This window comes from Phocoena sinus, chromosome 5, assembly GCF_008692025.1.
Source record: "Phocoena sinus isolate mPhoSin1 chromosome 5, mPhoSin1.pri, whole genome shotgun sequence".
NCBI classification, from domain to species: domain Eukaryota; kingdom Metazoa; phylum Chordata; class Mammalia; order Artiodactyla; family Phocoenidae; genus Phocoena; species Phocoena sinus.
In genome coordinates this window covers 22,827,871-22,842,826 of record NC_045767.1, presented here as the reverse complement: position 1 = coordinate 22,842,826, position 14,956 = coordinate 22,827,871, and the positions used below count along the sequence as shown (strand labels likewise).

General features: G+C 36.0%; 1 protein-coding gene across 1 annotated transcript in view; it reads left to right on the top strand.

The window, feature by feature from the left end:
• Nucleotides 1-11,617, top strand: part of LOC116754290 (bifunctional heparan sulfate N-deacetylase/N-sulfotransferase 3) — a 137,927-nt gene extending 126,310 nt beyond the window's left edge. The window contains exons 12-13 of the mRNA XM_032632798.1: nt 6,735-6,837; nt 11,498-11,617. Of these exons, the coding sequence (XP_032488689.1) occupies nt 6,735-6,837; nt 11,498-11,617 (223 nt within the window). The remainder of the gene's footprint in view (nt 1-6,734; nt 6,838-11,497) is intronic.
• Nucleotides 11,618-14,956: the final 3,339 nt, after the last annotated feature.

The following is a 14,956-nucleotide window of genomic DNA, read 5'->3' as shown; positions in this document are numbered from 1 at the left end:
TTTTAATAATAATTTACAATGAAAATTTCAATAAATGGACAATAAGGATTTGAAGGCCAGGAGCTGAATGAAGATTGTGCGTTTGTTTTGTTTTGTTTTGTTCTGTGGATGGGGCTTAACTAAGTCATAAAGAACGGAAGCTGCTTCAGCTGTTTCTAATATTACTCCCCCGGCAACCAAATTTACATTGTCTAGGAATTCTTTCCCTTTTTAGATGAGTTTGAGTAAAACTGTGCCAAATTAAAACTTTTTTTAGTAGCAAAAAACAGTAGCCATAGTAGCTAAAATCTGCTGGTTCTCTAGATTACCTATGAAACAGCTAGAAATGCTAAGAAGTGAAAAAGAAGAAAATAATCTACTCCAATTTCATATAAATTTGTTTTTAAAAGTGCTTATAACATTTCAAAATCAGTATATGTTTATATATTCTAAGTATTTTATATATATTGCATCATAACAATACTATGTGATAGACACTATTAGCTCCACTTTTCAGCTACAAAAACTGGGCCACAGAAAAGCTTAGCCAAAAGTCACTCAGCAAGTAAGTTGAGGAGGCAGGATTAAAACACAATCATTCCTCTGGAGCCTACACTGCCAATTTATTAAGCTCTTCAAATTGGCACAAGAGGGACTTCCCTGGCAGTCCAGTGGTAAAGAATCCACCTTCCAATGCAGGGGACATGGGTTCAATCCCTGGTCGGGGAACTAAGATCCCACATGCCGCGCACAGGGCAACTAATCCCACGCGCCACAACTACTGAGCTCGCGCTCCTCAGCTAGAGAGGCTGCATGCCGCCAACTACAGAGCCCACGTGCTCTGGAGACTGCACGCCACAACTAGAGAGAAGCCTGCGCACTGCAACGAAGAGTCCGCGCACCGCAATGAAAGATCCGTCATGCCTCAACAAATATCCCACATGCCCGCCATAAAAAATAAATAAATAAAATATTTTTTAAAAATTGGCACAAGAGGGCTTCCCTGTTGGCGCAGTGGTTGAGAGTCCACCTGCTGATGCAGGGGACACGGGTTCGTGCCCGGGTCCGGGAAGATCCCACATGCCTCGAAGCGGCTAGGCCCGTGAGCCATGGCCGCTGAGGCTGTGCTCTAGAGCCCACGAGCCACAACTACTGAGGCCCGTGTGCCTAGAGCCTGTGCTCCGCAACGGGAGAGGCAACCGCAGTGCGAGGCCTGCGCACCGCAACGAAGAGTAGCCCCCACTCACCACAGCTAGAGAAAGCCCACGTGCAGCAACAAAGACCCAATGCAGCCAAAAATAAATAAATTTGTTAAAAAAAAAAGTCTACAAATAACAAATGCTGGAGAGGGTGTGGAGAAAAGGGAACCCTCCTACACTGTTGGTGGGAATGTAAGTTGGTACAGCTGCTATGGAAAACATTATGGAGGTTCCTCAGAAAACTAAAAATAGAATTACCGTATGATCCAGCAATCCCATTCCTGGGCATATATCCAGAGAAAACTATCATTCAAAAAGATACATGCAGCCGTTCATAGCAGCACTATTCACGATAGCCAAGACATGGAAACAACCTAAATGTCCGTTGACAGATGAATGGATAAAGAAGATATGGTATATACATATATTGGAATATTGCTCAGCCATAAAAAATGAAATAATGCCATTTGCAGAAACATGGATGTAACCAGAGATTATCATACTAAGTGAAGTAAGTCAGAAAGAAAAAGACAAATACCATATTATACTACTTATATGTGGAATGAACCTATCAATGAAACAGAAACAGAATCACGGACATAGAGAATAGACTGGTGGTTGCCAAGGGGAAGTGGGGAGGGCAGAGGATGGACTAGGGGTTTGGGGTTAGTAGATGCAAACTATCACATAGAATGGATGGACAAGAAGGTCCTACTGTATAGCACAGAGAACTATAGTCAATGTCCTGGGATAAACCATAATGGAAAAGAATATAAAAAAGAATGTATGGGCTTCCCTAGTGGCGCAGTGGTTGAGAGTCTGCCTGCCGATGCAGGGGACACGGGTTCATGCCCCAGTCCGGGAAGATCCCACATGCTGCAGAGCGGCTGGGCCCGTGAGCCGTGGCCGCTGAGCCTGCGCGTCCAGAGCCTGTGCTCCACAACGGAAGAGGCCACAACAGTTAGAGGCCCGCGTACCACAAAAAAAAAAAAAAGAATGTATATGTAGGTATAAGTGAGTCACTTTGCTGTACAGCAGACATTAACACAACATTGTAAATTAACTATACCTCAATTAAAAAATAAATTAAAATGTGATATATATCAGTACATCCAATGGAATACTATTCAGCAATAAAAAGGAATAAATTTTGAAACATGCTAAAAAATAAATAAAAATAATCCATCTCCAGACACATTGTCACGTTGCATAATAAATGTGTAATCATAGTGATATGCAAATTAAAGCTACATTGAGATACCATTAGAATGGCTATAATCCAAAAGACAATACCAAATGTTGGTAAGAATGTGGAGAAACTGGAAACCTCATATATTGCTGATGGTAATGTATAATATATGGCCACTTTAGAAAAGCAACTTTGCAGTTTCTTAAAAAATTAAACAGAAGTTTACAAATAATCCAATTCCACTCCTAGGAATCTACCCCAAAAGAAATGAAAACCTATGTCCACAAAGAATTGTTCACCACAGCATTATTCATAATAGCCAAAAGCTGCAATCAATCTGATAAATGGATTTAAGAAAATTTGGCATATCCACACAAGATGGAGAAGATCTTTCTCCATCTCATGTCAAGCTTCTTCACTTGGGCTCTGAATTGCTCACAAGGTCCTTCATCAACATCAATCCCTCACCTTCTCAGGCAACCTGAAAAATAATATGATCTCCCTTGTACCTTCCTCTCCTTTTTGTTTCCACTATGATACAGTTACACCACTGCTTGTGAACTTATACTTACAGAACTTACAGATGTCTGGGCTAGGTGTCAGCTCCACAGACACACATTTTTCTCAATAAAGCCCAGCATGACAGCCCACTGCATGAGATGTAATCAATTAGCAGAGGTGAAAGAAAAACCTATTTTTCTTTTGACTTTTAATTTTAATATGTGTGAAGTTAGTGTTTCTTAAAGAAACATTCTGTCAGAAAGCTGCTCATTTTAACATAAGGCATGTGTATGTTGCCGACATGTATCTATAGTTAGGTATATTAGCAAAAAAAATAATAATAGCTAGTCTGGATTTTGATCAAACACTTAAAATGAGTCATAATGCAGTTATGGAAATTACCAATAACAAAATGTTAATGAAAAATGTTTTATCAATAGCAGACTTCCAGAAATGTTGTTGTGTTAGAGCTTCCCATCTTTCGTGTATAGATTATTTCAATCATCTCTATTTTTTAAATTTATTTATTTTATTGACGTTAGTTGATTTATTAATGCTCTCCTTTCTTATACCTCTGACTATGAAACATTTATTCAGTTGCCTTACAGATGCAATCAAGAATATAAACAACATGGAGATATATCATATTATGTCTTGATCCCACACACTTGCTTTAATAATGATCAGAAATGGGCTTTGCACAAGTAGGTTGTGAGTAATCCTTTAGTGTCTCTAATATCCAAAGCAGGGCAGAGACAGAGATATAGGTTTGCCTTCTTTTCATAGGGCTATAGTTATAAAATCTACAACATTAGCTACAGAAAGACTACTCTCCAATCACACATTCAATCACAATATAATTTTAAATCAGCTTTATTGATGTGTAATTTACATATAATAAAATCTACCCATTTTAATTGTACAGTTTGATGAATTTTGACAAACATGTACTGTTGTATACACCATCGCAATCAAGATATAGAACATTTCCATTAATCCAAAGTTTCCACATGCTCTATTGCAGTCAGTCCTTTCCCCTCGCCCCTGAGCCCTAGCAACCACTCTTCTACTTTCTTTCACTTAGCATAAGCTTTTGACATTCCTCCTTGTTGTTACATCTATCAGTAATTGGGGTTTTTTTTTATTGTTCAGTAGTACTCCATTTTATGGATATACCACAATTTGTTTATCCTTTCACCAGTTGATGGACATAGGGTTGCTTCCACTTGGGGGCTACTATGAATGAAGCTACCATGAACCTTTGTGTACAGATCTTTGTGTGGACATATATTTTCATTTCTCTTGGATAAAGACCTAGAAATGGGATTAGTGGGCCATATAGTAATTACGTATTTAACTTTATAAGAAACTTTCCAAAGTGTCTGTAATATCCTAAATTTCTACCAAAAGGTGTAACAGTTCTAGCTGTTCCACATCTTTGCCAACACTTGGTACTGGTCTTTTTAAGTTAAGTCATTCTAGTATCTAGTGGTATTTCATTTGTGATTTTCATTTGCATTTTCTTAATGACTAATGATACTGAGCAAATTTGCATTTGTTTATTGGTCATTCATCTATGTTTTTGATAAAGTATCTGTTCCAGTCTTTTTTTTTTTTTTTTTTTTTTTTTTTTTTTTTTTGCGTTACGCGGGCCTCTCACTGCTGTGGCCCCTCCCGTTGCGGAGGACAGGCTCCGGACGCGCAGGCCCAGCGGCCATGGCTCACGGGCCCAGCCGCTCCGCGGCATGTGGGATCCTCCCAGACCGGGGCACGAACCCGTGTCCCCTGCATCGGCAGGCAGACTCTCAACCACTGCGCCACCAGGGAAGCCCCTGTTCCAGTCTTTTACTCAGTTTTTATTGGTAATGTCATCTTTTTTTATTGAGTTCAGTTGTATATTCTGAATATAAGTCCTTTATTAGATTAACATTTTACAAATATTTTTGCCCAACATGTGGTTTCTCTTTTCATTTTCTTCAGTGTTTTAGAAAAGCAAAAGTTTAAATTTTGATGTATTCAAAATTATCATTATTCTTTTATCATTCAGCCTAAGAAGGCTTTGCCTGACCCAAAAATTTTCTATGTGTTTTTTCCTACGTTTACTTCCAGAATTCTTACAGTTTAGCTCTTAGCTCATTCATGAAATGAGATTTCATTTCAAGTTAATTTTCATATACAGTGTGAGGTCAGTGTTCATATTTTCCATATAGACATCCAATTTTTCCAGTCCAATTTATTTAAAAGATTGTCCTTTCCCATTGAACTACTGTGGCACCTACATTTGAAAATCAGTTGACAGTAGATGTGTTGGTCTGTTTCTAGATTCTATTTTGTTCATTGACCCATTGGTGCCAATACTACACAGGCTTGATTACTGTGGCATTATAGTAAATCTTGAAACTAAATAGTATAAGATCTCCAACTTCGATCTTCTCTTTCAAATTGTTTTAGCTTGTCTAAAACAAATTATTAGCTTGTATCTCCATATACATTTTATAATCATTTTTTCAATTTCTACCAAAAAAAAAGTCCATTGGAGTTTTGGACTCACATTGAATTATCTAGACAAATCTGGAGATGAGGTTGATATTTTAAAAATATTTAGTCTTCTGATCTGTGAACATGGTATAGCTCTTTTTTGTTTATGTCTTCTGTAATTTCACTTAACAATTGTAGTTTTCGTTGTACAGATCTTGCATACATTTTGTGCTAAATTTATCCCTAGGTATTTCATGTTTTTATGCTAATTTAAATGTTTAAATTTCAATTTCCAGTTGTTCATTGTTTACACTATAGTTTTAAGAAAAAGTTAGAAGCAGCATTCTGGGAAGTAGTATGAATTAAAGACAAAAGGAAAAGGTGGCCCTAAATGATAATTCTTTCTAATGAAGAAAAAATTATAGCAATAGAATCGCTGAATAACAAAAGCCATGTGAAAGAATCATCATTGCTGACTGTTACTTTCACTTTTATATTCAAGCATGGGAAATTACTATTTATTCATAATGAATTATAAAACAGAACATACCCAGAGACCAGTGAAGAGAAAAGGCCCTCTACCTAGGGTCAGGAGGCTTAGACTTGAGTTGTCACCTGCATACTGAAAAAGTATATAGTCCAAGATAAATAAACCTTGACAAGCACTTCCTTCTTTTTCATTTTTGTATTCCACTAACAGTTGGTGAGTGTTCACAAAGAGCCAAACACTGTGCTAAGTGCCATTAAATGGGACAAATGCTATACTCCATATCATTAAGGGGTTATAAGAAAAGCTCAAATGAGAAAGGGTTATATGAAATATTTTGGTAAACTAAAATATAAGTTTAATGTGCTACTATTACTTTTATTACAATTATGCCATGAAAATCTTTTTTATAGGTGTTATTACTTTAATACAGAGCTCATACCAAAATAAGGAAGTGTCTCTGGAAAAACATTAAATGGATTAGAGCTAGAGACTCCTGAAATTCATTACTCCATGACACACCAAAACCTCTTCTATTAACCTGTAACTGAATGGTACAAGTACTGTGTAAATCCGTAGATGTGAAGACTGACTTGTCGTTTTTAAAACCTGCAAAGGGAAAGAATGGGCTTGAAATTTATATAACTTTTTCCTTCCAGATGAAGGAGGTAGGCTTATTAATTTCTATTAATAGGAGACCTCCTGCTGACAGTTTTTCTATTAGAATTCTGGCAAACTCACAAATATGACAGATGGACTGAGAATTCAGAAGTATGCCAAAAGACTTTATGTAAAGAGATGCAGTCAAAAAATATGCCAGTTTCCTTGGTTATAGATTAATATCCGAATAATTAAAAATACTTGCTTGAAAAATACTTTTTTGTTCTTTGTATTTTTTTAGGTTTGATTCTCATAAAGGTTTCTGGTGTCAATTACTGGAAGAAGGTAAAACAAAATGCCTTGGAAAGAGCAAAGGAAGAAAATACCCTCCAATGGATCCTGAGGTAAGTATAGAGCTTAAAAGTACAAACTAAATAAGCAAAATGATACATAAAAATATATCTATTTTCTTAGAAAAGTGATTAAAATAAAAATTCACCCTTTATAAAAATTAAAAGTGACATTTGGATTAGAATGCATTCAGGTTGCTTGTTTTGATTTTTCCAGTGATTATCTTACCTGTCGTGCAAGAATAAAAGAAAACAATAGAATTTGCCATTTTGAATCAGAACGAAGAAGGCAACAACTCATTCCAAAAGGAATGATACATTCACAGAAATTTTAGCACTAAAAATGTTAACTGAAACCAAGGCAGGAAATATATCAGCTGGAAATTGAAAATAGGCCCAAAAGATTTTATTTTCACTGTCTAAGTCACTCTCTAGTAGTCAGTGTGGCCTGCATAATAATATTAATTATTGGTATACTAAGTTTTGAACTGTTAATATGTTAATAAGATGAAAGAATGAATATATTTCCCAAATGTATAACATACTAGCAGATAATTTAGGCTCTGGAGAATGGAGACACCCAAACTTAGCAGTAGGTATGTAGCGCTTCGGGTTTATTCTGTTCCAAATGGTGACATAGTGATCACTTAAAGCTACAGTTTTCCCACTTTGTAGATGCTATATATTTACTTTAAAGCTTATTTCACATATATTAAAATTTATTAATATTATTTTGATTTCATAATCAGTCCAGTTAACATATAGTTTGGACATAAGAATGTAAGTAGATTGATTTTGTAAAAAAAAATTTTTTTTACTCAAAAATGAAGACATTATTTGGCATTGTTTTCCCACAATGTTTAATATATTATGGTAACTAAGAATCCTGCAGTGGTTTGAGAATCCTAACATGGTATGAACTTGTCTGGATACTTTTTAATACTTGAAGACTTTAAGGACCTTTTTTCCAACCTGATAGAGACAGAGCCTCTATCAAGCTAAGCTCACTAAGCTCACAATTAAATTCTATCTAAAAGGCATTGTGGAGGTTCTTGTTCTTTTGATAAACAAGTTGCATTCTCAGAACTCCAATTTTCTTTGGTGGGTAATTAAAATATACCTTCAGAGCACTATGAAAACAATCTTTACATATTAATAAATATTCAAGGGCAATTCCCATTGTATTTCAAGACAGTAATATAAAGTATCTCATTTTCATGTAAGTCAAAGCTATCTCTCTACATATTTATTAAAACTAAAACATTCAAGACACTGTAGAACATCTTTCTTAGTATTTTATTTCACTCCTATCAAACACATACTGAGACCTAATATTAAATTTGTGGTAGAGAAAGATAAGAAAAACATAACTTTTCAGGATATCATTATTTCCGTATCTCCCAACAAGATTACTGCGTAATCCATCCCCAAGATATTTTTTCTCAAACACCTCTGACACCAAATGTGTGAGTTTTCTATAATACCAAGCAATTCTCCAATTTTCTGCAGATACCAGCTAGGTATCCTGCAGTTTAATCCAATTCTGACACTAACTATTCAGGGTTAGTGTAGCCCCACAGATTAAGGGCTCAGCCCCACAGAACTGCCCCCTTCAGACTCCAGTAACAAGTAGTGGGTCCCCAGGTTACTCACACTTCTGTCCAACTTGGCTGCAAATCAGGGGTTCCCTCATCAGGTTTTATAATTTGCTATAATGACTCACACAACCCAGGGAAACACTTTACTTCCTATTATTATAAACAAAGAGGTACTTAGGACAAGGTCCAGAAGGGTCCTGAGCACAGGAGCTTCTCTGTCCCTGTGGAGTCTGGGGTGTACCACCCTCCCAGCACATGGATGCATTTACCAACCCTGAGTTATGGAGGTTTCGTTGCACAAGCATGGTTGATTAAATAATTGTCTGTTGGTGAATAACTCAATCCCCTGTCCCTCTTCCCTTCCCTGGAGGTCGGAGGTTGGAAAGTTCCAACCCTCTTAATTATATGTTTGCTTCCTCTTAGCAACCAGCCCCCATCTGAAGCTATCTAGGGGCCCATAAGAGTCAAGTCATAAGCAGAAACTCAGAAACTCAGATAAGGTTTAAAGGAACTTATTGTAAATAAGAAAAGCCACTCTTTACACCCCTGTCACTCAGGAAATTACAAGGGATTTAGGAGCTCTGTGCCAGGAACCAGAGTCAAAAACCAAATATATATTTCTTATTATATCACAATATCATATACATACTGGATTTATTTGAGGGAGTAGAATAGCTGATTTTGTGCAAATAGTGCCCAGAGAGGAGGCAAGAGTAAAGGGTCCTTCCTGGAGGTAATGGAAACACAAATATGTACACAGATTAGAATAGGCAGTACTGTCACCACACTGCTTGCTTCTCCTTCTGCTACCGAAAAACACCAGAACCCTTCCTCACAAGTATCACCAAAACATCATAGGATGGAAATTAAGAATGCTGTTAGCCTACTTCCACTTTGACTTTGTTTATCAAAATATATTGTAGAAAAAAAAAAAAATATATATATATATATATATTGTAGAAAGGGAATAAAAACTGACATTTTAAATGAACCACTAAGTCTATGACCTCTCCAAATCAAAAGCATTTAATAGATTCTTTAATAATAGGCCAATAAACAACCTGATATTGAATTTATTATACGATTCCTTCTTTTACCATATATTATGATTCCCTCTTATTACACTAATTTCATGAGTTTGCATGAAGTAGACTACGTTGGCATACTTAACATATATCCTATCTGTGATTTATCATCTAAAATAGTCCCTTTCTGAATGATGGTCAGATAACAATGTATGTACAATAAATCCTGCATATCACTGAGTTCTGTCCTAGTAACTTTTGGCCTGAATATATTAGACTCTCAAATAGGACATGTTGTACTTTACAAGTCTCATATCAGTTATCTTGCCATATGAGAGAGCAGAGCAACAAGAAGAAAGGGTACTTGATTATAGGGACCAACATACACAAATAATAGGGCACAGGACAAGGGTTTGGCTACAGAGGCAGCACTGATACAGGCAGCCAGGTTTGAAAATAATGCCAAAAAGACCAAAAAGTTGAGGTATAGTTGAGATAATCCTCAGTATCAGGAGGTACGATCCAAACTCCAAAGGGATGTGTGGTAGATAGTGATCCCAGGAGGTTCAATTCTAAAATTAGTTAAGATGTTGGAGAATCCTTTGCCATATGGAAAATATCAGGGAGCAAAGTGGCAGGAGCTGGGCAGCCCCGGGCTGCTGTTGTTCCAGGGCTTCTCTCATAAAGGGGAACAATGTAAAGTAAGACCTTAAGAGAAAACACAGTGGGGAAGTTTGGAAACTTAGCCTCTGCACAAAGGCCTAGGGCTCAGCCCTGGATTCCAGGTCTGGCTGGCAGCAAAGGAGGCACAAAATGATCAGGTCCCCAGATGGAGTATCTGGGAATATGATTTGTCTCCACCTCTCTCTGGCCTGGGTGTACCAGCTGGGCCTGTCAGTGGTTTTACAGCTAATGACCGTGGAAGACCAAAACCAGAAGTGAGACAAAGGTTTGGGCTCTCCCTTGATCGCAGTGATGGTTAGAATATAGCACAAATGTCAGTCTGGTTCCAGTGATCATAACGACTACAAAAACCACTATGTTACATAGAAATTATCAGTATAAAACAAGATGATTTTCTATGGCCTTTAAAATGGGGTACCAGATATGACATTTTAAAAGACTAACACAAGGAATTAAATGAAAACTTTTTGAAGATTCAGCGCAACTAAAAACCTCAGAATAGGGACTTCCCTGGTGGTCCAGTGGTTAAGACCCCATGGTGGGAAAACTAAGATCCCACATGCCACACCGTGCAGTCCAAAAAAAATAACAAAAATAAAAAATAAAATAAAATAAAAACCTCGGAATAGTGTAAAGCAGGGAGGTACAGATACAGATTCAGAAATCCATCCTTCACAACATTCCCAACAATGGTCATTTACACTACATATAAACCCCACTAAACAACATCTTACAATACAGCACTTTCCATTTCTGACAATTTCAATTATTAAACTATTTTTCTTTATTGAAGGGAAATCTACTTCCCTATAAGTCAGGATAGTTTACAAGGCATTCCTTTCCTTCCTTGGGTCAAATAGTGCAAATATACCAGGTTATAGGCTTACCTAGTTTACCTACTGTATTTTTAAGGTTTACCATAGTACTGTTTTAGCAGTGAATATTTTGTGTATGCCTTAAAAGAGCTCTTAAGAAAATATTACCTTCAAAATCTAAATGTAAATTAATGATGACAAAGGAGTATTTTATGTTATAGATTTACCAACCCAACTCTTATTCCAAAGCCAGGATGGTTTTAATAGAGCATAATATTAGACCCAATCAGTTATTACAGCTATAGTTCTAGCAATTCAATCTAGTTATTTGAACATTTAATTCTGCACAAATAAATCCCATGTTTAATATGAAAACCCTTTCCCTAGTGAAAACAGCATATGTGTTTGGAGTGTGTATTTTGAAGAACAGAGTCACTGTGTTTATATTGTGCTAAAGAAATAGCCCACATGCTTAATATCAGTTTTAAACCAGTATGGTTTACTTGACACAGATGTAAACATCGTCAAAGTATATGAAGTATACTTTAAAAAACAAAATTAAATGTCCTTTCATCTCCTCCTCCCATCTCAGAGCAGAGTGTTTTTATCCAGCTACTATCGGGACCACAACGTGGAACTCTCCAAGCTGCTGCACAGACTGGGGCAGCCCCTGCCGTCCTGGCTGAGACAGGAGCTGCAGAAAGTGAGATAGCACTGAGAGACATCTCAAGAATGCATCTCCGTGGAAGACTCACCTCTCCCAGAGCTTCCAGGGGCTACCAAAAGGCGGTTTATAAACATACCTCTTCAAATGAGAAAAAAAGAACAAAGGTCCTTCCATGTGCTGGCACGTGGATGAGTAGAAACAAAACAAACAAAAAATGTATCTGTTACAAGCCTTGAGGCCTATGGCCTTTCTCTTAACATTGGAGCCTGTGGGGTCATTGGAGACTACAGTGCACTCATGTGGAAATCAATAGCAACCAATATAAATATCAAACACAAATGCAGAACTGTCCCATTTTGTAGTAATATTTACACTTTTATATATCAACCAAGATTGGGTCTCTGTAGATTTTTAGGCTGCTGTTTGCCTGTGCAATGTTTTCTTATTCTTCGATTCTATAAAGTGTCCTACAAAACAAGAAGCAAACATCACAATGTAGCATAAGATGCTAAAGGCCTAACATCCATGAAAAATGCTTGCCAAAATGTAAATCCACTGAAATATTTAGAATTATAAATTACAGCTTGTGCTAGGGCAAAGAGCGGAAAAGTTATATATGAGTTTATCTGCATCCAAAAAACAAAAAAAGTGCTATAGCAGAAAAAAAAAGTGAGTTTTCATCCACATAGTCTAGTACATTTATGTAAAAGTTACTAACTTCTCTATCATAATTGTTATTCTGAAAGATACACTGTAAAGCCATTGGATTGGAAATAGAAACACACTAAGTATACCAAAACAGTAAGAAGTAATGGAAAGTGTACTGACTAAATCCTCTAAAAGGGAGAAATTGTAGGGTTCGGAAGATATCTGATTGACAACCTTTGTCCCTTTTCTGTGAGCTGCAGATCAATTCCAGTAGTCCTCACTGGTTCTACAAAAACGCTTGCATAGTATCTGATGTATATGTCATCTCCAGAAACAGACTGACTTTTCAATGTAAATAACTTTTTTTTAATGTTCCCAATAACAAAACCTATTAAATGAAAACTAAGGACAGTTTCTTTAGATGATATGTTAGGTTATTTACATTTAAATTATAGAAAAACTACATCGTTTCAGATAATTCAAAATGAAATTGTGTAATGTAGAGATTTATGACAAAAAACAAACATATGATTTTTGCAATGATACAAGGCAGAAAAAGATAAGCAAAGCCCAGTCCCATTTTTTAAGAACATTTCATACATCACTCTCATGGAAGACAATAGAACACAGTTAAATTTTTGAGTTATCTACTAAATTAAATGGAGGAAGTACAAAGATGAGGCAGGCATGGTTTTAAAATATATTTACGCTTAAATTTTTAATGATTATATGATTAATGAAGTATTCAAAAAAAGAAAAGAATGTCATACTTATTTTCCTGTGCTTATATTTACTTAGTTTTTAAATGTACTGTGCACATAAAAAATTTAAGTAGTAAATAAATTCCCTGCTATGATTACATAAGCCTTTATGAAATGTTATCAAAAGTATGATTAGCAAAAAAGATATGCCCAAATATTTTCATTGCCATTATAATGTGTGAAACTAAACTCTATCAATTATGCACTAATTAGAAAACAAATTTTGAGATACTTCCACTAACTATAAATTTTTTTAATTGCATTATAATTATTTAATTTTGTTTTATATACCCAAATGATATATTAATTTTAAAACAAAAGCTATTAGCAGAAAGAATTAGACAAAGAACCAGGTTTTAAGATCCCTGACAGTAAAAGCAAAATCAAAGTCATTTGGACAAACATGGTAAAGTCAGTCTTCATGCTTACTGCTACCATTTTTGAAGCAGCACATGCCCAGCATCCTAGGAAAATAAATTCAGCCTTTAATCTCCACTAATTTCAGAAAACTAGCTTAAGAGGGTCATACACAGTGAGAATACGCCCCAGTAGTTACATATGGTATTATGTTTTCATTTCAACAGCAACAGTTCTACTGATTTAAAAAAAAAAAAAAGAAAAAGAATGCATTTATGTTTCAAGGATGAGGTGCGCATTTAAACTTCTAAACAAAGCTGCTATTGGCATAATTTTGTCTGGGTAAACTGAATCAACTGAATAGCTCACCCTTTAAGAAATGTTAAAAACACAATGGATGCTTGTGTACCGGAAGGAGAAAAAAGAAGAGATCATACCAAAATTTACTCATTCATAGTACAGATATTATGCTACCTAGAGCAGCAAACCTTTGCAAGGAATTGTGACCACTCAGTGTATCTGGGAGGCAACTCAAATTCTAGAGGACACATAATTTCTGCATTGTATACTCCAGCTGGTTGTTATGCTCTTCTGGAAGGAACATAAATACATATGGGAAAAGATTGAGAGATAATGTGATTTTAAACTAGCTTTGTATAGAATTCCTTTTTCATTGCTTAAAATATGAAACTTCCTCAGGAAGAGATGAAATGGTTATTTCAATGTTTATAGCTATAATATTCTTGTCATTCACATTGAATGAAAATTAATGGAAATGTTTTTTTCTCTGAGTTTTTTAAAATAAAAAACCTGGATATAATTCTGATAGCATGGTACCTCATATGTTCAACAATAAACTGTGATAAGAAAATGAAGAGTTTGGGCCTAGTAATTTTAGGTAATAAGTAGGCATTTCTTCGATTGTTTGTGTTTGCCTGTGACAGAGTGGGAGGTGGTCACAGAACATAGGTACCACTAATACAGTTCAAAATGGAGAGATACATGGAAAACTTCCCAGGAGGAAATAAGTTTATTTTTAACAATATAACCTTTAACAGATCTTCTAATCAATGTTAGTCTTTTTTTTTTTTTTAGTTCTAATAGATATAAAACAGTTCCTAGCGTCGCTCATGAAACCAGAGAATAGGAGAAGCACACAGCTGTTACTTAACAGACTTGAGAACCTGAATAATTATAGCATTTCTTACTCCCAGTGCTCAGCTCTGCTCCCGACAAACCGGCGCCTTTCTTTAGAGCTTTAAAAGGCGTTAGCTAGGCTCTCTTTTATTAAAAATCTAGCAAAAACAAACTATCTGCAAAAAAGGGGGTCGGGAGAGTTAGACATTTATCTACATTTTCCACAAAACTTTCTTTTTCTCTAACCCAGTCCCTTTCTTTTCTAAACATCAGGTTTTCTCATATTGCAACCCAACCATCCTGTCAACATGCACCAGTTGATTCCTCATAGGATTATCTCCCAGACACACAGTTCCCCAGTCCAGAGTACATCTGACTCCCAATTTTCTAGGTATGCCATCCTATGTTCTATCTACTCCAGGACCAACTGGTGAGTGGCTAATAAACCAACCCCATTGATGTTAGTGGCTTATAATGACTT